The sequence below is a fragment of the Oryx dammah genome, unplaced genomic scaffold (assembly GCF_014754425.2).
Source record: "Oryx dammah isolate SB20612 unplaced genomic scaffold, SCBI_Odam_1.1 HiC_scaffold_2, whole genome shotgun sequence".
Classification (NCBI taxonomy): Eukaryota; Metazoa; Chordata; class Mammalia; order Artiodactyla; family Bovidae; genus Oryx; species Oryx dammah.
Window position 1 is genome coordinate 166,401,291 of NW_024070186.1, and position 25,233 is coordinate 166,426,523.

General features: G+C 46.6%; 1 protein-coding gene and 1 non-coding gene across 6 annotated transcripts in view; one reads left to right on the top strand and one right to left on the bottom strand.

The window, feature by feature from the left end:
- Positions 1 to 232: 232 nt before the first annotated feature.
- The window catches only part of EMP2 (epithelial membrane protein 2), a 49,078-nt gene continuing 24,077 nt past the window's right edge, over positions 233 to 25,233 (bottom strand). For all 5 annotated transcript variants that reach the window (XM_040230284.1, XM_040230259.1, XM_040230268.1 and 2 more), the window contains exons 2-5: positions 13,648 to 13,779; positions 10,079 to 10,169; positions 6,656 to 6,802; positions 233 to 5,573 (exon numbers count right to left, since the gene is read on the bottom strand). In XM_040230284.1, the coding sequence (XP_040086218.1) occupies positions 5,386 to 5,573; positions 6,656 to 6,802; positions 10,079 to 10,169; positions 13,648 to 13,725 (504 nt within the window). In that variant the 5' untranslated portion in view covers positions 13,726 to 13,779 and the 3' untranslated portion in view covers positions 233 to 5,385. The remainder of the gene's footprint in view (positions 5,574 to 6,655; positions 6,803 to 10,078; positions 10,170 to 13,647; positions 13,780 to 25,233) is intronic.
- Positions 8,417 to 8,489, top strand: TRNAG-CCC. The gene has a single exon. It is a non-coding gene; the product is annotated as a tRNA-Gly (tRNA).

The following is a 25,233-nucleotide window of genomic DNA, read 5'->3' on the forward strand; positions in this document are numbered from 1 at the left end:
ACACCAACCATGTACCCGTGGACGTTGTGAGCATCAGAAAAACTTGTAGAAACACATCAGGATGCTCCTGCAAGAAAAAGTCAATCTTGGGCCAAAGATGGTTCGTTTAATGACAAAAATGGAAGAAAATATGGCTTTACTGAGATTCTTTCTGTCTGAGACTGGCAACCTAAATTGGTGGAGAATCCAGTGATTGGGAGATTTACAGGGATAAGCAAGTCAGATTCAGAAGCAGAGGCTGGTAAACTTTATTTGTCAAAGGCCAGATAATAAATATTTTAGGTGTTATAGGTCACATACGGTCTCTTTTTTGCATTTTTTAAATAACTCTTTTAAAAAATATATTTATTTATTTAATTTTGACTGCTCTGGGCCTTCGTTACTGCGTGTGGGTTTCTCTAGCTGCCGTGAGCAGGGGCTCCTCTAGCTGCGACGCATGGGCTTCTTGTTGCAGCGGCTTCTCTTGCTGTAGAGCACGGGTTCTGGAGTGCACAGGCTTCAGTCAGTTGTGGCACACAGGCTTAGCTGGCCCACAGCAAGTGAAATCTTCCCAGACCAGTGGTCAAACCCATGTCCCCTGCATTGGCAGATGGATTCTTAACCACTGGGACCACCAGGGAGGCCCCAAATAACTCTTTAAGAATGAAAAAGCATTCCACGTTTGAGGACCACAGAAAGGCAGGGCTTTGGCCAGCAAGCCAGTAGTTTGCTAAGCCCTGGTCTAGACTAAGGGTCTGTGGTGTGAAGGCAAAAAACTGGGCAGAAGATATACGGGGTGATAGGAAAAGATATGTCAGATCCTGTAGCATTCTTCATCAGACAAAGGATCAGCCTGGGGACACGGCTTGGACTGAAGGCTCGAAGATACTGAAGCGTAAGACTGAGAGGTAAGAATTCTCAGGTCCAAAGATGAAGTCCATCTCATTCATCAAGACCATAAAGCAAAACCACCCTACAATGCTGCTACTGGATCCCTGTCAAAATGTGTGTGATAATAAATTTTTGTTTAAAAAAATCCACGAGCGCTCTGGCTGGCTTAGCCTTGCATCATCAGAGGAACCGAGAGCCTTCAACCCTCAGATATTACTGAGACCCTTTGCACCCACAAGAAGGAGGAAAGGGCCTCCTCCCCACGCCCACCTTAGATAAGGCCTTGGAGGACTGTGGACTAGAGAGATCATCACGTAGAGTGGAACCAGACAAATCCTGTGTTGACACAGCCCTGGTCTTACTCCCACCATGGACGGGAGCTCTTGGAATTGGTAACCAGCAGGGAAACCACGCCTGGACCGCTGGGCACTGATGCTTATCCCGCTCATCCATTTTCCAAACCGGATCATTTATTGTAAACCTCCTGTTCCTTTCTCCCTATTCCTCACTGGGTGCCTTTAGGAGCCTGTGATGACTCTAAGTCATAGAGTCATACAGCCCTTATGGGCCATAAGAAGCCACACTGGGCCTGATGGATATCAACCCATCACCAAGTGACCCTGGAGTGGTTGTGACTTCAGGGTGTGTACCTCCTGGCAAGGGGTATGGTTCATTTCATGAATGTATAACTTTTGACTACTGTTGGCATTCCTTAGGGAAAAGTGAAAGCTCTGGTTTAATTTTTCTTTCTTTCTTTTTTTTGGGGGGGTTGGGGTGAAGAGTGTATTTTTATGATAGTTTTGTTTTCATCATCACCCAACCCTTTAAAGCAGAAGTCTTTTAAATACAAACTGAAGAACAGGACTGGCTACATAACTTGCAGAGACCATCGCAAAAGGAAAATGTGGGGCTGTTTGTCCAAATATCATTAAGAATTTTAAGTTGGTGCTAGCCGATCATTAACCAAGCGTGGGGCCCTTTGAGGTGTGGGCAGGCTCTTGGGTCACTGTCATTCATCCAGAAAGCCGGCCCACAAAAGCAGCAGACAGAGTGAAAAGCCCTCCTTTGACCACCTTTCAGCCCCTCCCAGGTTGCTGTACAAGCCACATGTTAGGACCTTGCACTCAACGTGGCAGTTTCTTTCTCTAGATATTGGCAGCATTGGGAACATTGGAGTCTACTGTTCTGGGCAATTTGGTTTTAAACTTTATTTTTCCATGTACAGTTTCAGATTATACAAAACATAGAAAATGGACTACTTTAAAGGCAAATTAAGTAGAAAGTATCTAACTACTCTTAAAATCACATTTGTCCCCAAGTCAAGATTCAAACTTAACCTCTACGCCTTTCCCTAGCATCTCCCCATACCACTGCACCACCCACCCCAATATACAAAACTGTCCAACTTGCTGTATTGTAAGTAATCTTTCAACTATTAGCGAGTTTAGTAATTCCTATCCAGGCAGATTTTAAATGAGGCTACAGCATCTACTCAAGCTACCGCGTTTAGTGTGCTTACATACAGGCTTGTGGGGTTAGGTTTCTTCATCACCAGTGAATACAGAGCATCCTAGGGCTTCATCCTCTTGATTAGGCATGCGCAGAGACACACAACCCATTGCAGGGAACATGGGGCAGGGCGGGGGGAAAATGTCTCCAATTTTCCTGTATTCACATATGAGTATATACATTCACGCAGAGCAACAAATCAAGCATTCTCCAAACTTATTTGAACAGAGACCCAAAGTAATTTTAATGCGAGTAATAAAAATGAGTTAGTCTGTCTTCATTCATAGCCCCTCAATGAAAGAATTACAGTACTTTATAAAAATGTCCTAAAATATGCAAACTACAGTTCCCTCAAATGCAGTTGTCATCAGTAATACATTTGGTCCTAATATTTGCCTCTTGGATGTCTTAGCTCATTGTCTCTGCTGTCCTTGAGTAACTGATCATGAGCACCAAGTGAGGGCTGAACCTACCAATGGGTAAGAAGGCTGGGTACTGTCTTGCTCATGCCATCACCGCTTTTCCACCTCTCCAGGGCACATCGTGTCGTCGGGGAAAAGGAAGCTCTGTTGCTTCACAAAACCTTGGCATCACAGATGGATGTGGGCACTGAATGCTATACAGAAATAGTGGAGAGACCGGCCAGGAAAATCCATGGGTCATTTCAGATACCACTCCTGGAGCCTTTTGGAAAAGGAAATTCATTCACTGCTTGGGGATGAAGCTTTCTGATTTCTGATTCTAAGGGGTTCTGCTTGTTTCCACTGTGGCTATCAGAGAGTTACAGACAAGCCACCGGAGCAGAAAGCTTGGGGGCACTTACACCTACCTTCCTCCACAAGGTGTATGTAGCATCCCGCCAAGCCCAAGGGTGTAACCTGCACTCCTACCCCAAACAGGACTAGTGAGAGTTTTCCTCTGAGGCAGGAAGTGATCATTTGTCCTGCCTCTGGCCCCATGCCCCCCTCCACTGTTCTGGTGGCCTCTCTGCAGGGAGGGGGACCCTGTTTCAGGCAGGATGTCTGGATTGGCCTATGGTTTCAGAACCTTGCACAGTGCTTGGAACACAGCATTTAGTATTCTGCTGAAACTGAATGGAGTGAACAGGTAGATGGAGAGAAAACCTGATCCTGCATGAAAGAGGTATCCATGGAGACCCTGGATGACTTAAACCAGACATTTCCCCAGCTCCACAGGAAGTGGGCTGATGCTTCATTTAGCAGGAGATCATTTACACGGCACCAGGGCTGACATGCGCAGACGGCTCCCAGGCACACCTCCCGCAGCAGGCTCACAACACGGGAGGGAAAAGGCAGTGAGGGGCAAAGGGCTTCTCCCATAGTCATGTCCTGGGGTCCCCGTGCTGCCCGATCCTCTCACAGCCCTAAGGACTCGGAGTCCCCGGCCGCATTTACCAGGACCCTGGCAGGCAGTGTCCCATGAGAGGCACGTGCACCCACTGAAGTGTGAGAACCACAGCAATCTGGGGCCCTCCCGGGACTTCATTCTCTGTTGGGACCCTGGGCCCCTCCAGGGAAGGAAGCGTTCTCCGGGTGCCAGGTGGACTGCCCCATTCCATCCGCGCCACCTGCCTCGGCTGAGCAGAGTGATATTCAGGCTGATCTAAATCCCCCTGGAGCTTTTAAAACGCAGGCAGGCACAGTGCAGGTCCCCTCCCATCCCATGGACCTCTCTTCTGAATCCTTGGTTGTGTTCTCGGCAGCCTTCACTGCTGTTTGTAATTCGTTTCCCTAATAGGTTTTTTAATCTGTCTCCTCGGTTAGACAGTGAGCCCCATGAGGAGACAGGCTGTCTGGACACGGTTTCCCCTGTGCCTGGCACAAACACTCCATCACTTATGTGGACAGATGCATGAATGGCGAACGCTCCTCTATGGTTCCAGAAGTGGGGCTTAGTAGAAGTCAGGCAGCCTTAGAAGGCAGGGCAGGAGGAGAAGGGAGAGGCCTTCAGAGTTAGGGTCTAGGGAGGAAGCTGTATCCTCCCCTCTCCACCCCTCATCCCAGGGTGTTTGGCTATCAGGATGCAAGCCCTGGGACTGGACTTTGGGTGGTCCAGATGTGAGCAGCTGTGGAAGAGGCAGTGAAGAATGAGCCACTGATGGAGACCAAGGTTTGGGCTTTCAGTGCAGTCTAGACCCACCTCCCCATCTCCACACGATGAGATCTTTAACATGTATGAGGCAGTTCTGCTCACCCAGCCCTGGGACCACCGTGGTCCTCAATTTTAAGGCACCTGAGCATCACCAAGGAGCCTGTTACAAATGCAGGTTCCTGGGCCCCATCCCCGAAAACTCTGATTCTATAGGTCTAGGAAGGGACCCGGAGAGCCTGCACTTTACAAGGTACCTGGGGGATCACATGTGAGCCTAAATCAGACCCCCAGATTAAAGCTCACCTTCCTGAAGGCAAGCCGGTGACACTGTCAGCAAACATGGGTAGCACTTTCTGAAGCCAGTCCATGACAGGAGGGTTGGGGCTCTGGTCTGGATGTAGACAGAACACCGGGAGGCCTAGACCCACTTCTCATGCGGAACTTGGCTAAGCATCCAAAGAGGTTTTCTCCCGTACCCGGACCCCCCCTCCCCACCTTCCACCACTAAATACACAGAGATTCAGTACAGGAAGCTGAGGTGAGGGAGTGGGGTTCAGTGTAGCCCAAACCTAGGGGAAGATGCCCCCAAGACCTGGCTTTCTCGGCGTCTTGTCCATCCCATTGCATCCCCGTGGTTATCCTGCTGAACACTTTTGGATTTGAGGTTTGCAAGATTTTTGGCTTTGCCGTGTTGAGGCTTTCAGATGGGCAGGAGTTCTGAATTCCAGCCTTCATAGTCTATTCTCTGATCTCAAGAACATAAAAACTCTTCTTTTGGCTTTTAAAGGAAACAATGTGTTTGCTAGAAAAACCACACACACAAAAAAAACTGATTATATACAAAACGGTTACATGGATTCTGAACGGGGGCGAAAGCCACCCAGCTCCTGGGCTCTATTTGCGCTTCCTCAGTATCAGATACATGAGGCCGCTGATGAAGGTGAATGCAAAGGCCACCCAGGCCAGGATGAAGGAGTAGCCGAAGCTGCCACCCGAAGTCTGGGCATACAGGTCGTGGTTCCTGTCGTGAATGTCTTTGCGCCGGTCTGTGTAAATGGAAGCTGCGATCATGACACACAGGCCTGTTGGAAGAAAGCCAGGGCCCAAATAAATCACAGACCACAGTGTGCACCAGGGACCCATGGGGACTGTGGTCGGAGCTGAAGACAAATCTCAGGTTTTATTATTAGCAGGCATTTATTTTAGTCTCTTGGAAAGATTACAACTAGTATTTTGTGGCAGAATATGCCCTGTAGCCATTCAGCTGCCCATTCTTGCTGGCTGAATCCAGTGTCATTTGGACAGCCAGCTACCCAGCCCAGAGGGTCATAACTGCTCCAGGATATGGGTCAGCCAGGCAGGAAGTAGTTTGCTTTGCAGGACACATATGGTCTCTATCACAACTACTCATCCTGTCCTGTTTACTTGTTATAGTTTATGGTTCTATATATCCCAGTTCTGGCCATAGAAAATGCTACAGTGAAAATTATTACTGTATTATCCTGAAAAGAGGGAGATGAGAGAGGAGAAAGCATTTTTTGATGCTGTATTTTCCCTTGCTTACTGCTTTAGAAACTCTTGGTGGTGGTGGTTTATTAGGTCAGGATGAATGTCAGGAGCTGCAGCAGCCCTTTTGGGGCCATGAGGAAGCCATCACTGACACTCTGGAGATGACAGCATGGAAGGATGGAAAGAGTGGAGGGTTCCTGATGCTGCTGCTGAGCTGCCAAAACAACTCTGGCACCTTCCACCTTCAAGCTATTTGTTATACTAAACAAGTAAAGTTTTTGTGTCTGAAGTCATTGCTAATTGGATTTCTCTCTTAATCACAGCTGAAAACATCCTTACTGAACCATCAGCATTCACAGATATTAGTGGTACAATGAGACTAAGTACCCAGATTTTCCTTGAGGGGAGAGCTATGCCTCTCTTCTCTCTACCAAGGCAGCAACTCCTACTTACCCTACAGATCCTAGCTCAGGCTTCACATTTTTAGGACACCTTTCCTGACGCTCTAACTAAATCCAAACTCTGAAGTGCAAAAAACATCCCAGCTGCTGACCCCTCCTTTCCAATTCCTCACCTGCCATGCTCCTCCCACCAGAATACTCATGGTTGGCTGGGAAGGGAGTGTTTATTCTGGGAAGCCCGTCATTTCACTTACAAGCCATGAGCTGGATGATGGAGGTTAAAACAAATCTCTCTCCCTGCTTGAGGCGGAAGAGTTGGAGCACGAAGATCAGAAAGGCAATGCAGCAGAGGATGGTGGACAGGATCATGGTGGCCTGGACCGCCTGCACCGTGGAGAACTCTGTGGGAGAAGGGGCAAGAGTACGCAACTAAGGACTACAGACCTCCTGGGCCCCTGAGGAGCACGGTGACGTCTCCAGAGCAAGGATGGAGCCAAGAGGTCACGAGGCTTCCACTGGCACAGAATGAGCACATGTGCAGCCAGTGAGTCATCGCGACACCCGCTCTGTCCACTTGTGCAATTGACCAGATGATCCCCAGTGTCCTTATCTGGAAAATGGTGCAAGTCTACTCTGCAGTCTTCTTGGTCTGGGTATTGCCCCCAGATGCCTGGGACAATGGCAGGTTTTGTTTTAAGTACAAACCCTCAGATCCTGAAAGCTTCTGGATCAAGAGGTTGGAATGGGATGGGTTAGGTGGGGATTGGGGGTCCTGCACCTTATAAAGACCTCAAAAGGGATTCTTAGACATATGGGGCTCACGGGGCTGAGGGACCTCCTGAAAGTGCCCTGTCGATACAAAATACCCTCTAAATATAACAGTGTGAGACTTGTGATTGTTATTCAGGAAAAGGAAAGGTGAGGGTCTTTTCAGATTAGCCTTAGTGAGCAGGGCATGAAAGTCTGGGGCTTGGCACTGGGAAGTTTTAGGGGACAAAGGAGCTGGTCTTGGGTGGAGGGCACTGCATGTAGGAAAGACACAGGCGAGGGTGTGAAGAGGTCAAGTGCATGCCCTAAATTCACCTGTGTGGGCCTCAGTTTCCTCACCTGTAACTTGGGGAGAGTAAGTGCTCCACTTCATCAGCAGGGGAAGGTGGAATGCTCGCAGCTATGTGAGGAGTCCAGGCAGTGAGCGCATGCTCAGTTGCTCAGCTGTGTCTGACTCTGCGACCCCATGGACTGTAGCCCGCCAGACTCCTCTGGCCATGGGATTCTCCAAGCAAGAATACTGGAGTGGGCTGCCATTTTTTTTTTTTTTCCCTCCAGGGGATCTTCCTGATCCAAGGATCGAACCCACATCTCCTCCACTGGCAGGAGAGTTCTTTACCAGTGAGCCACCAAGGATGCCAAGGATTCCAGGCAGTGCTGGCAGAAAGAGAGTCATGTATAAGGGCTGGCTATTACCACCAGGATGCAACTGGTGAGGGGCACAGTGCCCAAAGCGGCAAAGGAAAACTTAAGGACAGATCTTTTTTTTTTTTTTTTTTTTTTTTCAGTTTTGCTGGAAACTGACTGAAGGGAAGCATGATTTTTAAGTACTTAATCCACTATTTGGGCTTCCCTGGTGGCTCAGTGGTAAAGAACCCGCCTATCAATGCAGGAGATGTGGGTCTGACTCCAGTATGCTCGCTTGGAGAATCCCACAGACAGAGGAGCCTGGTGGGCTACAGTCCTTGGGGTTGCAAAGAGTCGGACACAACTGAGCATGCACGCACATGTAGAAAAAAATGAACTGTTTTAAAGCAGGTGTCAGGATGCTTTTTCTATAAAGGCTGGACAGTAAATATTTCAGGCTTTGTGGCTATACAGTCCCTTGTTCATTGTCTTGTTTTATTCGGGTTTTTGTTTTGTTTTGTTTACAATGTATTAAAAATATAAAAAACCACTCTTAGCTTATTGGACTGAATCTGGCTGGTGGTTTGACAGCCTGTTATTCTAAAGAAAAATAAGGGACTTCCCTGGTGGTCCAGTGGTTAGGGCTCTGCACTCCCACTGCAGGGGACCCGGGTTTGACCCCTGGTCGGGGAACTAAGATCCCACAAGCTATGCTGCGTGGTCAAAAAATTTTTTAATTAAAAAAATAAAAATAAAAGGGAATAGCTGCACATGGGGAAGTGGCCCACAAATGACAGAAGCTTGGAAACGTTGCTTCAGAGCACCGCCGGTGTTGCCAGCTGACCACACACCCTGGCAACGATGAGGCTCCAACGGGGAAGAGTGGCTGTTTCCAGGGTCAAGGCTTAGAATGGCAGAGAAACAGACCCGGGTTGGGGGGCAGTATGGATGGCGTCAGGGGCTTAGAAGGCAGGCTTCTGAGCTGGTCATGTCTAGACTGGACTCCTAACTCCATCACTCACTCCTGACTTTGTCACCTTGGGTTTCTGCCCTGTGCCTCAGTTTCCCCATCCTGAAACAGGGCCAGGAGACCACTTATGTGAAGGACTTAGCCCAGCGCCTCCCAGTAAACCTTCAGTAAATGATGCCTCCTTTCGGTAGTTTTGCTTTTATTATGAATATTGCCATTGTTGCTGATGGAATGGTAAGACTTTACGCCCCAGTGAGCAAGGTCTCTTTCTCCCTAAGTAGGATTCTAAGAAAAAAACAAACGCAAAAGCAGGATGCTTGTTAAGTCTGAATATCAGGTAAAAGACAACAATTTATTTTAGCGTTAAGTGTGTTCCATGTAATATTTGGTACTAAATTATACTCAATTTTTCATTGTTTATCTGAAATATCAAATTCACTGGCTGTCCAGTGTTTTATCAGCCAAAGTATCGCTTTTGTCAGTTCTGCAACAGAAAACCGAACCATTCACTCCACAGGGAAGAAGAGGGATTGACATGTTTTTAGATGCGATTTTCTGTATTTACAAAACCCTTTATTTTTCTGAGGCTTCCCTGGTGGCTCAGTTGGTAAAGACTCCACTTGCAAGGCAGGAGACCCAGGTTTGGTCCCTGGGCTGGGAAGACCCTCTGGAGAAGGGAATGGCTGCCTGCTCCAGTATCCTTGCCTGGAGAATCCCATGGATAGAAGCGCCTGCTGGACTACAGTCCATGCGGCTGCAAAGGGTTGAACACGACTGAATGGCTTTCATCTCACTTCCTCTTTCGGCTGCAGCTCGTGCACCGAGGCAGCGCGGCAGAGGCCCTGCTGTCACCCACACTGACAGCTGAGGTTATTGAAAGTCCGAGCAGCGCTCAGGTGACTGGCCCCAGGGAAGGTCACACAGCTCTTAAAGGAGCCAGCTCTTGGGTTTCTGCCCATCAGGCTGCTGAGATGCGAGGAAGGGACACAAATGTCTCTGAGCTATTTAGAGGAGTGGAGAGAAGATTCTAGATAATGGCTGGAGCTGAGAAGGGGTGAGGGAGGGAAGCTTTGCTAGGTCAAGAGAGAAGAGAAGGGTAGGGCCCAGTGTCTCTGGGGTTGGTGCCCTCTAGCCTCTGGCTCCCCCCACTTCCTGTCCTCAGCTTATGCTGACCCTGCTCCCCCTGCCCTGGGCAGCAGCCAGGCCCCTCTGCACAGGCTGAGATGGAGGGGTGAGGGGTCAGACCATAGGGAAGCCCTTCTCCCAGGGGGTCTTTTTTCACTCAATGCTCTCCCATCAGCTTCACACTCACCTTGAACAGAGTCATTGAGTTCCGTACAGTTCGTATTGTTGACACACACTCTCCAGATGTCTGCAAAAAACTCCTCTCCTACCCACCAGGCCTGGAACACGACAGAGAAACACAGGGAAAGGGTGTTTGTTCATTATGAAAACAAAGGCGTCCAGGGCTTCCCTGGTGGCTCAGTGGTGAAAAAATCCACCTGAAATGCAGGAATCACGGGTCTGATCCCTGGGTCAGGGAGATCCCCTGCAGGAGGAAACGTCCACTCTAGTATTCTTGCCTGGGACGCCCCATGGACAGAGGGACCTGGCAGGCTACAGTCCGTGGGATCACAAAGAGTCAGACACGACTGAAGTGACTGAACATGCACGCACGTGGCCAAAAAGTAAATGTTAAAAATGGTTAAGAACTAAATTAAATTTTAAAATTAAGAAAAAAAAAAACAGAGGTTTGGGGGGGAGTGTTTGTTTCTAACAGGCTCCTGGGTGCTGACAGGGAAGGTCCAGGCTCTCCCAGGACTTGGGTGAGGAGGCGAGGCTCAGCTGGTGATGATAAGAGCAAATGGTGGTGAATTCCCCCAGAACTGCAGGGGCGAAGCTGGAGGCGCAGACAGAAAGGGTAATATCTTTGGGGGGAGCCCGTTAGAAACGAAATGATCAAACAACACTCTCCTGCCTTCTGTGCACGTGCTTCTGTGTCTCTCTGTGTTCCTGCTGCTCTTTGTGCCTGTGACCTTTCTCCTGGGCTTCCCAGGTGGCACTAGTGGTAAAGAATGCCAGTGCAGGAGACATAAGGGATGTGGGTTCAATCCCTGGGTTGGGAAGATCCCCTGGAGGAGGGCATGGCAACCCACTCCGGTATTCTTGCCTGGAGAATCCCCATGGACAGAGGAGCCTGGCGGGCTACAATCCATGGGGTCGCCGAGTCAGACAGGACTGAAGCAACTTAGCACACATCCATGCCCTTCCTTCTGCTTTCCATCCACCCAAAGACTGGAATCTCCCCAAACCACCACCATCCATCCAGGCCACAGTTGGTCACCAAGCTCTCACTACGGGCCCCAATGACACTGCCAAGCGCAATTCCTAACACATAATAAAGATCGAGTGACTCATCGACTGGTAAAAACGCCCACCTGTATCTTCTCAGTAAGGCCCATGGTAACAGAAACGCCCATAGAATGAGCCGGTGCTATGGCTGATGGCTTTTCTGCCCCTAACATTAGTGTATCCCTTTCACTCTGTCTGGGACCTTTGCAGGATCCCAAAGGCTTAGATGCAAGAAATAGAAAAAGATTGTAAAAGCACGTTCAAAACCATTCGGTTCACACAGAGTGGGCTCTTTGGATAACAGTAGGTTCCCAAGGCTTTAACAATGTGGCCCCTGCCCTGGCCACTCATGACAGCTCTTCCAGAACCCCCAGGAACGCCAACCTAAACCCATTCATCTCCCTTAGGGCATCTAGAACCAGGGGCCTCTGGAATGCTTCAAATCCCAGCATCACCACTTCCTGTCCCGTAAATTCCAACAGACGCCCTAACTGCCCTAAGGCCCAGGTCTCTCATCATGAAATAGCACCAGGAGAGGAAGGATCTCGTAGACTTGAGGTGACGATCACAGGAGATGATCAAAGGGCAGAGGGTAGGAGCTCCAGAGTTAGCAGCCTCTAAGTGACAGGTCTTATCCTGGTCCGTGTTGCTATTATTTTGATGATGAATTGACAGGAGTCAATTATATGATTATATGCAGACTGACCTGGAGGCCACTTGTACAATGCCCTTTCTGCCTTTCTGAGCAGTTTCTGACTCTAAATGTGTCCACAGTCTGAAGCCACCAGGACTGAAGCAAGGCCTTTGGATCAGGATGTGGGCCATCGGGAACACCTGGTTAAAAGCTTCATTTTTCTGCCAGAGGGGATGTTAATCTATGCCAATATGTTATTTATCAAATGCACTCCTGCCATATGGATACTCAAAGAAAAAAAATAAATTTTTCATGGGTACATGGTCAGAGTGGGGAGTGTTCCACTCTGCTGGGAAGGGCATGCTCAGGTAGGCTTGCAACAAGAATCCTGTTGGTAAGGAGATGTCAGAGGCAAGAGGGGCAAAGGTTACCTGGGATGGGTCACCTGAGGGATCCAGGGCAATGGTCAAGCAAGGGTGACTTTGCCCCCCAGGGACATTTGGCAATGTCTGAAGACATTTTGGGGTGTCACAACTAGGGGCAGGAGTGCTGCTGGAGACCAGGGATGCTGCTAAACACCCTATGATGTGCAAAGCACCCACCACAAATAAAGTTGTTGTTCGGTCGCTAAGTCATGCCCGACTCTTTCCAACCCCTTGGACTGCAGCACGCCAGGCTCCCCTGCCCTTCACTGTCTGCTGGAGCTTGCTCAAAATCATGTCCATTGGGTTGGTGATGTTGTCTAACCGTTTTGTCCTCTACCTCCCCCTTCTTTTGCCTTCAATCTTTCCCCAATCGGCTCTTTGTATCAGGTGGACAAAGTATTGAGGTTTCAGCTTCAGCATCAGCTCTTCCAGTGAGTATTCAGGGTTGATTTCATTTAGGATTCACTGGTTTGATCTTCTTGGTGTCCCAAAATGACAACAGTGAGGAAGCTGAGAAAATGACCTGAGAAGAGCTGAATTTAAGCCACATCTGCAAAGGAATTCCTACAGCTAAGGCATCTGTGGGGGATTAAGGGATGAGTAGACCAAGGTCCCTGCCCATCCAGACTTATATATGGGGTGCTTCAAACTCCCACACTTCAGCCAAGAGTCCTCAGGCCTGGGCTGAGGAGACAGGTGTGCCTTGGTAGGGTGTGAAGTGAAAGTCGCTCAGTCGTGACTGACTTTTATAGTCCATGGAATTCTCCAGGCCAGAATACTGGAGTGGGTAGCCTTTCCCTTCTCCAGGGGATCTTCCCAACCCAGGGATCAAACCCAGGTCTCCCACATTGCAGGCGGATTCTTTACCAGCTGAGCCACCAGGGAAGCCCTTGGTAAGGAGGATAACCCCAAGTTATAATCACCTTGCGGGAGTTCTGTCTAGTCAAGGCTATGGTTTTTCCAGTGGTCACGTATGGATGTGAGAGTTGGACTGTGAAGAAGGCTGAGTGCCGAAGAATTGATGCTTTTGAACGGTGGTGTTGGAGAAGACTCTTGAGAGTCCCTTGGACTGCAAGGAGATCCAACCAGTCCATTTTGAAGGCGATCAGCCCTGGGATTTCTTTGGAAGGAATGATACTGAAGCTGAAACTCCAGTACTTTGGCCACCTCATGTGAAGAGTTGACTCATTGGAAAAGTCTCTGTTGCTGGGAGGGATTGGGAACAGCAGGAGAAGGGGACGACAGAGGATGAGATGGGTGGATGGCATCAATGACTCGATGGGCATGAGTCTGAGTGAACTCCGGGAGTTGGTGATGGACTGGGAGGCCTGGTGTGCTACGATTCATGTGTTCACAAAGAGTTGGACATGACTGAGCGACTGAACTGAACTGAACTGTGGAAGTTCTCAACCCTGCTTCTATTGACTCTAGGATCCAGTTCTGGGAAGGTCAGAAGGAAAGGGAACTTACATTGTCGATGGTGGCAACGAAGAGCAAGGCCGCGGATGTGATGTGGAAGATGATAATGAAGGCCAGAAGCACCAACATTTTCACGGGGCACCGCGAGGCACAGAGCAGTGTTTAAAGCCCAGAGGAGACGTGCTAAACAGGGTGAAAGAAATTCAAATTTGTCAGTGACAAAGCACTAGGAAAGTGAAAAGTTAAACTTTCATGAGATTTTAGAAAAGCTTAAACAGCTCTTCCCTCTTTCCTTTGCCTGGAGACTTCACTGGACAAAGTCTGGCATGAGGAGCTGCTCTCTTTTGCATCCAGAGGCCAGACATTTCTCATGGAGGAGGAGAAGTGAGGATCAATTACAATCCCTAATTCAGAAGAGCACTACAGCCTTCAAAGCTGCACACCGCAGGCACCAGGGCAGGAAGGAGCGCTCTAAAATACTGTTTCGGATCTTCCGCCCACCAAGCAATGCCATGGGGCCTTCACAGCACCAGAGTAAGCTCACCGTCTGAGTATTCATTATCACAGTCCCTGCGGCCTTGCCGCGTAACAAAGCAAAAGTGATCAACTAAGGAAATATTTCTTAATGATCTGACTATAAAATTAATCCCAATGTAAGTTGGTACAGTCACTATGGGAAACAGTATGGAGGTTCCTTAAAAAGCTAGAGTTGCCATATGGTCCAGCAAGCCCATTCCTGGGCACACATCTTTGTATCGAAAAGATCCAAAGAAGAAAGCAAAGAAAGCAAGCATTCAAAAGAATGCTGTGAATATCAAAGGACAAAAAGTAACACTTGGGAAAACTGATGAAGTCTTTGACTATTTCTAAAAAAATGACCATCATCTTGGTCAAACAACACGAAAATGTCTAAAATGTCACATCAACTAATCCAGTTAAATGAGTGAATGCTACCAACCCTCCAAATCAATACATGATTCATTCTTCTTTCACTCCAATCATTTGTGACCAGTTACCATTGCTAAAGTTTTGTAGAACATAAAATTAATTTTTAGTTTCACTTTAAAATACACAGTCCAAATCAGACCTTGTTTTCACTATTTTATGTTATTATAGCACCAGTTTTCAGTGGGTTGATTTTATTTTTTTAACCCTCTCTATCTCTCCCTCCAAATACCCCATCCTCCACCACACACACATTGTGTTCTGAACCATTTGAGAGTAGGTTGCCTATGCCATCTCTTTGAAAGAGAAAAGCTTCATCTAAATTATTTCACCCGATTGATGATTGTCATTTATAAATTTAGTGCTACTCTTGTCTTGGGTATTACTTTGGAAAAGATATATGGCTTCATTACACACTCTAATGTATTGTCTATAGATTATAAGATAAAGTCAAGCACGTATCTGCTGATACTTTTTGAGTGGACCTGTCTTTATACTTAGAAACATCTCTTAATAGCAGGCTTCCCTGGTGGCTCAGATGGTAAAGAATCTGCCTGCAGATGGTAAAGAATCTGCCTGCAATGCAGGGGACCTGTGTTCGATCCCTGCATTGGGAAGATCCCCTGGAGAAGGAAATGGCAACCCACTCCAGTATTCTTGCCTGGGACATCCCATGGACAGAGGAGCCCGGCAGGCTACAGTCCATGGGATCGCAAAGAATCGGACACGACTGAGTGACTCTCACTCACTCACTCTGTCTATGCCATACTTTATGTCTAAATATTTCGTATCTCTGAAATAACAAGGCCATCACTGTACGTAATCACAGCATGATAATCCCCCCAATTTTACATTATATAGTACTTTTATCTCATCTACAGTCCATATTCAAATTTCTCCAATAATCTCAGTAGTGGCCTTAGCTATTTTTTTTGGTCCAGGCCAAATCCAAGATAACGTGTTGCATTTTGTTGTCATATCTCTTTATGGTTCCTCAGCCTTTCTTGGCCTTCCTAGCACTGATATTAGAGTACTGAACATTTATTTTGTAGAAAGTCTCTTTTTTTTTCCTAAAGGCATCAGTTCAGTTCAGTTCAGTCACTTAGTCATCTCTAACTCTTTGCAACCCCATGAACTGCAGCATATCAGGCCTCCCTGTCCATCATCAACTCCTGGAGTCCACCCAAACCCATGTCCATTGAGTCGGTGATGCCATCCAACCATCTCATCCTCTGTCGTCCCCTTCTCATCTTGCCCTCAATCTTTCCCAGCATCAGGGTCTTTCCCAATGAGTCAGTTCTTTGCATCAGGTGGCCAAAGTATTGGAGTTTCAGTTTCAGCATCAGTTCTTCCAATGAATATTCAGGACTGATCTCTTTTAGGATGACTGGTTGGATCTCCTTGCAGTCCAAGGGACTCTCAAGAGTCTTCTCCAACACCACAGTTCAAAAGCATCAATTCTTCTATGCTCAGCTTTCTTTATAGTCTAGAGGCATAGAGTTTATTGAAACTTAAACAAGAATTTAAATATATTTCCTTTTAAAATTGATGTATAGTTGATTCACAATATTATTTGAATTTCAAGTATGCAACACAGTGATTTGATATTTTTAGAGATTATAGTCCATTTAAAGTTATTATAAAATACTGGCTGTATTCCCTGTGCTATATAATATATCCTTGCAGCATATTTATTTACTGTAATTAAATTTATTTATTTTTAACTGAAGGATAATTGCTCTATAATACTGTGTTGGTTTCTGCTAAACATCAACATGAATCAGCCATAGCGTTTCATGGAAAATATTTCATGGCAAATAGATGGGGAAACAATGGAAATAGTGACAGAGTTGATTTTCTTGGGCTCCAAAATCACTGCAGATGGTGACTGCAGCCATGAAATTAAAAGACGCTTACTCCTTGGAAGAAAAGCTACGACCAAACTAGACAGCATATTAAAAAGCAGTACTCTGCTGACAAAGGTCCATCTAGTCAAGGCTATGGTTTTTCCAGTGGTCATGTATGGATGTGAGAGTTGGACTATAAAGAAAGCTGAGCACCGAAGAACTGATGATTTTGACCTGTGGTGTTGGAGAAGACTCTTGAGAGTCCCTTGGACTGCAAGGAGATCCAACCAGTCCATCCTAAGGAGATCAGTCCTGAAAATTCATTGGAAGAACTGATGCTGAAACTGAAACTCCAATACTTTGGCCACCTGATGTGAAGAACTGACTCATTGGGAAAGACCCTGATGCTGGGAAAGATTGAAGGCAGGAAGAGAAGGGGACGACAGAGGATGAGATGGTTGGATGGCATAATCGACTCGATGGACGTGAGTTTGAGCAAGCTCCAGGAGTTGGTGATGGACAGGGAGGCCTGGTGTGCTGCAGTCCATGGGGTCGCAGAGTTGGATATGACTGAGCAACTGAACTGCCTGAACTGATACCGATGTCCTCTCCTTCCTGAACATCTTTGTCATCTCTCTCCCCATCCCACCCTTCTAGGTTGTTACAGAGCCCTGATTTGAGTTTCCTGAGTCACACAGCAAATTCCCATTGGCTATCTACTTTACATAGGGTAATATATATGTTTCCATGTTACTCTCTCCATACATTCCACCCTCTCCTTTCTCCCCTCCCTGCCGCCTGCCCCCTGCCCCCATGTCCATAAGTCTGTTCTCTATGTCTGTGTCTCCTTGCTCCCCTGCAAATAGGTTCATCAGTACATGAAAGTCTCCATTTTTAAATGCTTCCTAATGATTAGATTCAGGGTGTGAATATTACACACTCATGTGACCCTGGTGTGTTCCACCCAGGAGGCATAGGATGTCAGGCTGTCCATTATTGGTGATGCTAACTTTGATTAAGGGGTTCAGGGTCACCAGATTTCTCCATTGTGCACTTTTCCTTTGTAATTAAAAAGTAACTTCTGGGGAGCTATTTTTTAAACAGTGATAAAATGCACATCATTTTAAAATGTACTACTAATGACATTTAGTACATTCAGAAGGTTGTATATCCATCACCACTGTCTAGTTCCAGAACACTTCCTCTCCTTGAAAGGAAACCTTGTACCCATTAAGGAGACACTCCCCATTCCTCCCTCCACTCAGCCTCCAGCAACCATTAATCTGCTTTCTGTCTATGGATTGGCTGATTCTGGATATTTCATAAAAAATGAAATGACACAAGATTTGTCCTTTTGTGTCTGCCTTCTTTCATTTGGTAGTATTTTCTAGGTTCATCCCTGTTGTAGCACGTGTAGGGAGATATTTGGGGTTGACCTTAAGATCCAATCTTTCATTAAAATGTCACCCCAATAGTTTGAGCATCCATTGATATTTCTGAAGTAGAATCACTTAAAATGGGCTTTTTTTTTTTTTTTGAAAAATACCATATGATTTCACTTATATGTGGAATCTAAAATACAATGCAAAAGGACAGATCTACGAAAAAGAAACAGACTCATGGACATAGAGAACAACCTTGTGGTTGCCAAGGGAAGGGGAGGGAACGATTGGGAGTTTGGGGTTGGCAGATGCAAACTATTGTATATAGAATGGATAAACAACAGGTCCTGCTGTAGAGCACAGGACTATACCCAATATCCTGTGATACTCCATGATGGAAAAGAAGATGAAATACATACATATATATAACTGAATCACTTTGCTGGATAGCAGAAATTAACATATTGTAAATCAATTATACTTCAATAACATTTTTAAAAAAAGAATAAAACAGCCTTTTTCTGACACTAACTCTCCCACTTAGAGAGCTGCATTGCACAAAACCCTCCACCCTTTCTCTGCTCACTCTCACTCACGGGATGCATTATTCCCTCATGAGACAGACCAAGGCTCGTGAGCTCACACCAGGGCCGGCCGCTCTCTGAGACCCAGGACTCATGAACAGTGATCCAAGAGCCAAGTTCTCAGCTGCCATTCTGTGTACGCATCATCATTTGGAAGAACGCAGTGAACCAGCTCACAGATTCTTCCAATTCTTTCAAAAAGGACAAATTCCCCTTTGTTCAGGCCTGCGTCATTCTTAGCTGCCATCCTATGCTGCCTTCAAATAGATGCATTTCTGGTCCTCACAAAAAAAGGGGCATTACCACACTGAATGCCACGTTCCTTCAATATCAGCTGGAAGGCCAAAATGCCAGCATCACAAGCAGTGCCAGTAATTCCAGGGTGATAATAGCTTTACATATTGTTCAGCTCAGATGGCATAAATACATAAGGACACATAACTAGAGCTTTCTGGAACAGGAAAGAAAGACTTTAACTCTTTCCTAAAGTGTGGAATTCAAATGTTATAGGGCAAGACTTTGGATGGTGCATTGACATGACATTACACAACAGTGAACCACATAGTAAGAAAGTCCCCATTCTAATCCTTCCAAGCCCATCAAGGAAAAAGACACGGCTTGGTGCTGGCCTGTCTCTGTAGTGGTTCAGTCACTAAGTCGTGTCTGACTCTTGTAAACCCATGGACTGTAGCCTGCCAGGTTCCTCTGTCCATGGGATTTTCCAGGCAAGAATAGTGGAGTGGTTTGCCATTTCCTTCTCAGTGAATCATCCCAACCCAGGAATCAAACCTGGGTCTCCTGCACTGCAGGCAGATTCTTTACCAACTAAGCTACCGGGGTGAGGGAGAGGGGAGCCTATCTCTAACACTTAGCAATTTTCCTTTAAACACAAAGAAAAAGCAGACCTTTGGACTGCCCACAGTGCATAGCTAGAATTTAACAATGTTTTTAGATTTTATTATGTTTATTTTAAAAATTCTTTCTTTTTATAAGAAGTAATGGCATTTACAGTAGTGATAGAAAGTCACCTTTTAAAACAACTTTACTGGAGTTTTAGTGAATCATTTAAGAAAAATTATGGGGGAGAATGGATATATATATATGTATATATATATCTATGGCTGAGTCCCTTCGCTGTTCACCTAACATTGTCAATCACAACATTGTCAATCGGCTATATCCCAACACAAAATAAAAAAGTTTAAAAAAAATTTTAAGAAAAATATTGTGTAAATAAAAGGGCAGGTGGTCTTCAATGTTAGCAAAAATCCTGAAGATGGTTCTCAAATGCCTAGTGTCTGAGAAGCACTGCTTTAACACTTGGAAGTGATTTTAGTTGTAATTCTAGACATTAGGAGTAAGCTCCTACAGAGAAGAGCAAGTTTTTACAAGAGGTTAAGTAAGGTCTTGAGCCCAGTTTAAGAGAAAAGTCTAAGGGCATACAAAGGTGGCTAATGATTGGCTTGAACAGTTAAGAGTCCAGGGAAATTAGGGAGAAGAGAAGTAAATTCACCTACTTAGTCCTCCCGCATGATGGTGTCTGGAATTCAGATCCCCAGTGAAAAACAAAACGGGGTAAATCAATGACAAAACTTTCAGACCTAAGGCATGGCTTGGTAACCTCACCAGACCCTTTGGAGGCACTTTCATTCCCAGAGAAAAACCCATGAACCATGAAGAGATACTAAAAAACGACCCTCTGCTCTTGCATCTCTATACCAAAATAAGTCCCCCTTCACCACTAGCCCTGACTGAGTCTTCAAGTTCCTTTCCTTTAAGGAAACACTCTCCCAGTTTCCTGTGTATCCTTCCAGAAATACTTGTTAGGTAGGAACGCTTATTCCCCACTCCTCTGGTTTCCAGTGTGGAGGGAGCTGCACCAGGGCAACACTCTTCGCCTCAGGTCCCGCCCCCACTCACTCCTTTGATTCTGATTGGAGGGTGCATCAGTGTCCGCTTTCCTGGATTGGTGGAGCTCAGCTACTGACAGGCTCCCTCACAAGGCTTTTTCTTTGTCCTTTTCCACACCTCCTTCCTAGATAAGTGGGTATGTCTGTCTCCCAGAGCCCCAGTTTCCCTTGGCTTCAGGGTCCAGGGCTCAGGGAGGGGCGGGCAGGGTTGTGGAACTGAGAAGCCATCCTCCAACCTCGTTTTTCCTTACTTGATAATATCCCTAGAGATCTTTTTCCCACATATGAGTCCACCTCATTCTTGCAATGGTTGCCTGGGGTTTTGTTGGGCGGTGATGCCAACATCTACTCCACTAGTTCCCCAATAATGGCTATTTAGGGCATTTCCAGACTTTTTGCTACTCGAAACTACACTGCCGTGAATATCCTTGTACTTATTTCTTGGTGTGCTTGTGTTAGTGTTTCCGAGGGTCAGATTCTTAGAAGTAGGGGTGTTATGTCAAAGGAAAGTACATTTATTTTATTTTTAATTTTCAATTCAATTCAAAATTAATTTTCTGCAAGCAATACTGGATACTGTGCCAGCCTTGATCTTCAGAGGGTCTTCAAGGACCATGAGGACCTTCAAGGACCAGAGGTCTCCATGAAGACCGTGTGGGTGGACAAGCCTTGACATCATGTGGTTTTTCGGTTTTTTTTTTTTTTTAGTTAATAACATCCCTCAATTCCCCTGGAAGCATAATTCTGGCCTATACAGACCAGCCTCTGCCATATCCACGGCTCTCCCCAGCGGCGGTCTCTCCCTCCCATGTTTCACTCCTGCTCTGTGTCTCATGGGCCCTCTCTGGAGATACTGAAGAACAGACAGCTCCATGGGCTAGATGTTGGATGAAGGTTGGCCCACCAAACCCAGGGTGGCATCAAATTTATCTTTGCCATTCACAGAAATTTATTTTCCTTTCCAAAAACATCATACTGAATGCTGATCCCTCTTGCCTCCCCTTGTCCTCGTGGGCTTCAGCGCTTGGCCAGCTGGGTCTGGTCTCAGTCCCTTGGAGCAGGGCTCCCAGGAGCACTGCATCCCTTCCACCGTCAGCTGGCTCTCTCTCGCACTGTCCAGGTCTCAAGCCAAGCATCCTGTCCCCAGGATCCTGGATCCTGATCACCCAGTAGCCCCTCTAGTATCTGTCCCCTCGGTATCCATCCCATCCTCCTGGCTTATTTTCTTTCCTTTTTTAAATTTTTTAAATTATGAAAATATGATAACACATTTACAGGAGACCTGAAAATACAGAGCAAAGTTACATATAGTTCCACTAAATGTTTGTTCTAAGTAGATAAATTAAGATTTTTAGTTGGAGTTTCAATATCGAACTCTCAGAAATTAATTGAATGAATGTACAGAAAAGTCGAAGAATATTGTGGACCTGAAAAGCATTACGAACCAATTTGACATAATTAAGATTTATACAATTTTCTTCGGAGGATCTTCACTGTCGAAAGTATCTTATTTGTTCACTTGATTGTTATCCATTGCTCCTCTGTTCCCTGCTGTGCTCGGTGCACAGAAAGCTATTTGCTGTCATTTCTAGAAATGTAAAACTATATAAAAACCCTGGGAAAACTCAAAGCCATGGGTCCAGAGGCAGGAACTGCAGCCAGAAAGGGCTGTAACACAATGAGATCCCACGGCAAGGCAGAGGCAGGAGCAGAACTAGGGAGTGTCCTGGCCCCGACTCCAACTGCCCTTCTGGCCTCGGTGGGAGACCCCTCAGAAGGCGCCCAGCAGTCTATCAATGGTAAGCGACTATTTCCCCAAAGCCTCTGTCATTTCCAAGCACAAATTTCACCAGGCGGTCCAAAAGATGTTTCTCCTTTTGTGATTCCTTCAGGCATTGAGCAGGACAGTCTAGGGGCTACCTGAGTCAGGGTGTGTACCTGTCTGAAAGTGAAAGTGAAGTTGCTCAGTCGTGTCCGACTCTTCGTGACCCCATGGACTGTAGCCTACCAGGCTTCTCCATCCATGAGATTTTCCAGGCAAGAGTACCAGAATGGGTTGCCATTTTCTTTTCCAGGGGATCTTCCCAACCCAGGGATCGAACCATGGTCTCTCTTGCATTGCAGGCACACTTTACCCTCTGAGCCAGTGTGAATGTTAAGGGAGACGTACAGTTGGGAGACTATATGAGTTGAGTTTCTCGTTCCTGTCTAGAAATCAAAGTCCCATGATTTGCCGAACTTCTCTTTTAAAAGATTATAGAACCCAAGGCATATAATGAAAACCACAGTCTCTGCCCCTGCCCCAGTCCTGATCCCTGGAAGCAATCACTTCTAACCTTTTCAGCTGTTTCTTTTCCCAACAGTTCCATATGTCCAAACAATATTCATACACTTCTCTTCCTGATTCACCTATTACAAACAATACAGACTTCCTGAGTTTTTTCATCATCATCACCCTCCTACTCCACCATCCCGATACAGTCTTGTGCGAGCAGGTTAAGTCGCTTCAGTTGTGTCCAACTCTTTGCTACCCCATGGACTGTAGCCCTCCAGGCTCTTCTGACTATAGGAATTTTCCAGGCAAGAGTACTGGAGTGGGTTGCCATGCCCTCCTCCAGGGGATCTTCCCGACCCAGGGATCAAACCCACGTTTCTTATGTCTCCTGCATTGGCAGGTGGGTTCTTTCCCACCGGCGCCACTTGGGAAGGCAATCTTTTCATACATCAATAGTTCTCATTTATGCTATGACCATGTAAACATCATACACTGCAGAGCCAAGTAATGTACTATGCACCTTTTTCTTCTTCTCCCAAGCATTACTAATTGTCTTTTCCCTGCTCCCTCTGTGGCTCCATCTATGTCCCCCATTTCTTCAGTTCTTGTAAACTTCTCATCATTCCAAGACGTCTACTGCAGAACCCCAGACACAAAGTAATGCAGGGTTTCAGTTAAGGGCCTGTGATTCGACTCCTCCTTTGCAGGATACTATCTCCAGCAGCCCCTCTCTCCCAACTCTGCCCTCCTCTGCCCTCTGTTAGGTGCAGCCTCAGCAGCTTCCCCTGTCACAAGACAGAGACCAGCAAATCTTCCCCTGGGTCCAGGGCACAGGATGCCAACATCAAGATGTGTAGGAGATAAAGCCCCCTGGGGAGGGGGTGGTGCCCAGAGGGGCATCCCACACGAAAGGAGACTCCTCATGATTAAAGGTCAAGTTGCAGTTTACAATGTGTATCTTGCATTGGGTCTCTGGGTCAACCCTCTGAAGCTGGCAGAGCAAGGTGTCATTATCCCCATTTTACAGATGAAAGACTGAGGCTCACAAAGGCGTCACACGATTCGCCGAAGCTCACAGACTCTAACCCCTCTTTTTCCAACTCCAAATCTGGGACATTCACCCTGCCACCCGCTTTCCTGTCTCCCACGCTTAGGGCTTAATGAAAGTAAGGCAACAGGCCACAGGCAGCGTCAAGTCATCTGTTTTAAAACATTCGTTTATTTGGCTGTGTTGGATCTCTGTTGTGGCACATGGGCTTCTCTCTAGCTGTGGCGTGAGGGCTGAGCAGTTGCGGTGCACAGGCTTAGTTGCCCCATGGCACGTGGGGTCTTAGTTCCCTGGCCAAGAATTGAACCCATATCCCCTGTGTTGGATGGCAGATTCTTAACCACTGGCACCAGGGAAGTCCCCCAGGTCATCTTTGTATCCTTCCCTTTGGCTGGATTTCCCGCAACCTCTGTATGAGGCAGGAGGGATTTGGGAAGGCAGTGTCTCTCTGCCCTGGCCATTAGCTAAAGTAGAGATGTGACTGTGTTAACCAAGAGAGGGCTTGATTAAAAACCATGCTTAAGTTGTCATTTGTACTAAAAATAGAGTTTCTTGCACTCTAAATCCTATTACTGCTTCAGCCCAGCTGAAGTGTGTGTTGTCTTTATTGATCTGCTCTGAGATTGGTTTGGAGCTTTTCCTTGAAGGGAATTTATTCAGACACAAGAGAATGGAGTCCGTTCTGTTTTCTAAATTTACCAGTGTGCCTCCTTTCCACCCAGAAGCTCAGGTGGGATGTCTCACCTGGATCCACCACCTTGATTTAGGTGCCGTGTAGGAATCATGGTAAAGTAAGTTCAGACTGAAGGCCTAACTACTCCCCATTCTACAAAATAGCCCTAAAAATAATCGCATGAAATAATAGAGAACACAAGATACCAGAACTTCAGATGTTTTTAAGGAAAAAGAATCAGGAACTGGAATAGAAGGAGGAGCAAACGTGCTTCTTTGAGCAGGAGCGAGTGTCCTCTGGGCATCACCCTGGAGGGAGGGGGCGGAGGGGAGGGGCGCCGGGAGCGGGGGTGGGCCCTGGGGGTTCTGCCCAGCATGCAGTGTGCGTGGGTCAGCAAATTTCAAGTTCCAGAGGCTGATGGTTTAAAAAGAAAAAAGGCTGATGGTTTGGGATAAGAGACGGTACTCCCAGAAATGTCCCTCCAGACCTCAGAGAGCAACCAGGATACACCAAGAACTGGCATCTCCTCAATGCTTCCTAGGCAGAGGTGCCCTCCTGCTACACCTTGGACCCGGCTTTGCTTGAAATGTGTTTGGGTCTGTGTGTGTGTCTTCTGTCTCTATGTGTGTGTGTGTGTCTCTGTATCTGTGTCTCTGTGTGTGTATGTGTCTGTATGTGTGTCTGTGTGTCTGTGTGTATGTCTCTGTGTATAGGTGTCTGTGTCTGTGTGTGCATCTGTGTGTGTGTATGTGTGTGTCTCTGTGTGTGTATTTCTGTATATGTATCTGTGTGTGTCTGTACGTGTCTGTGTATTTGTGTCTGTGTGTGTATGTCTCTCTGTATGTGTCTACGTGTGTCTGTGTCTCTGTGTCTGTGTGTGTGTGTCTGTGTCTCTGTGTGTGTCTGTGTATCTGTGTCTCTGTATTTGTCTCTGTGTCTGTGTGTGTGTTTATGTGCCTCCGTGTGTCTCTGT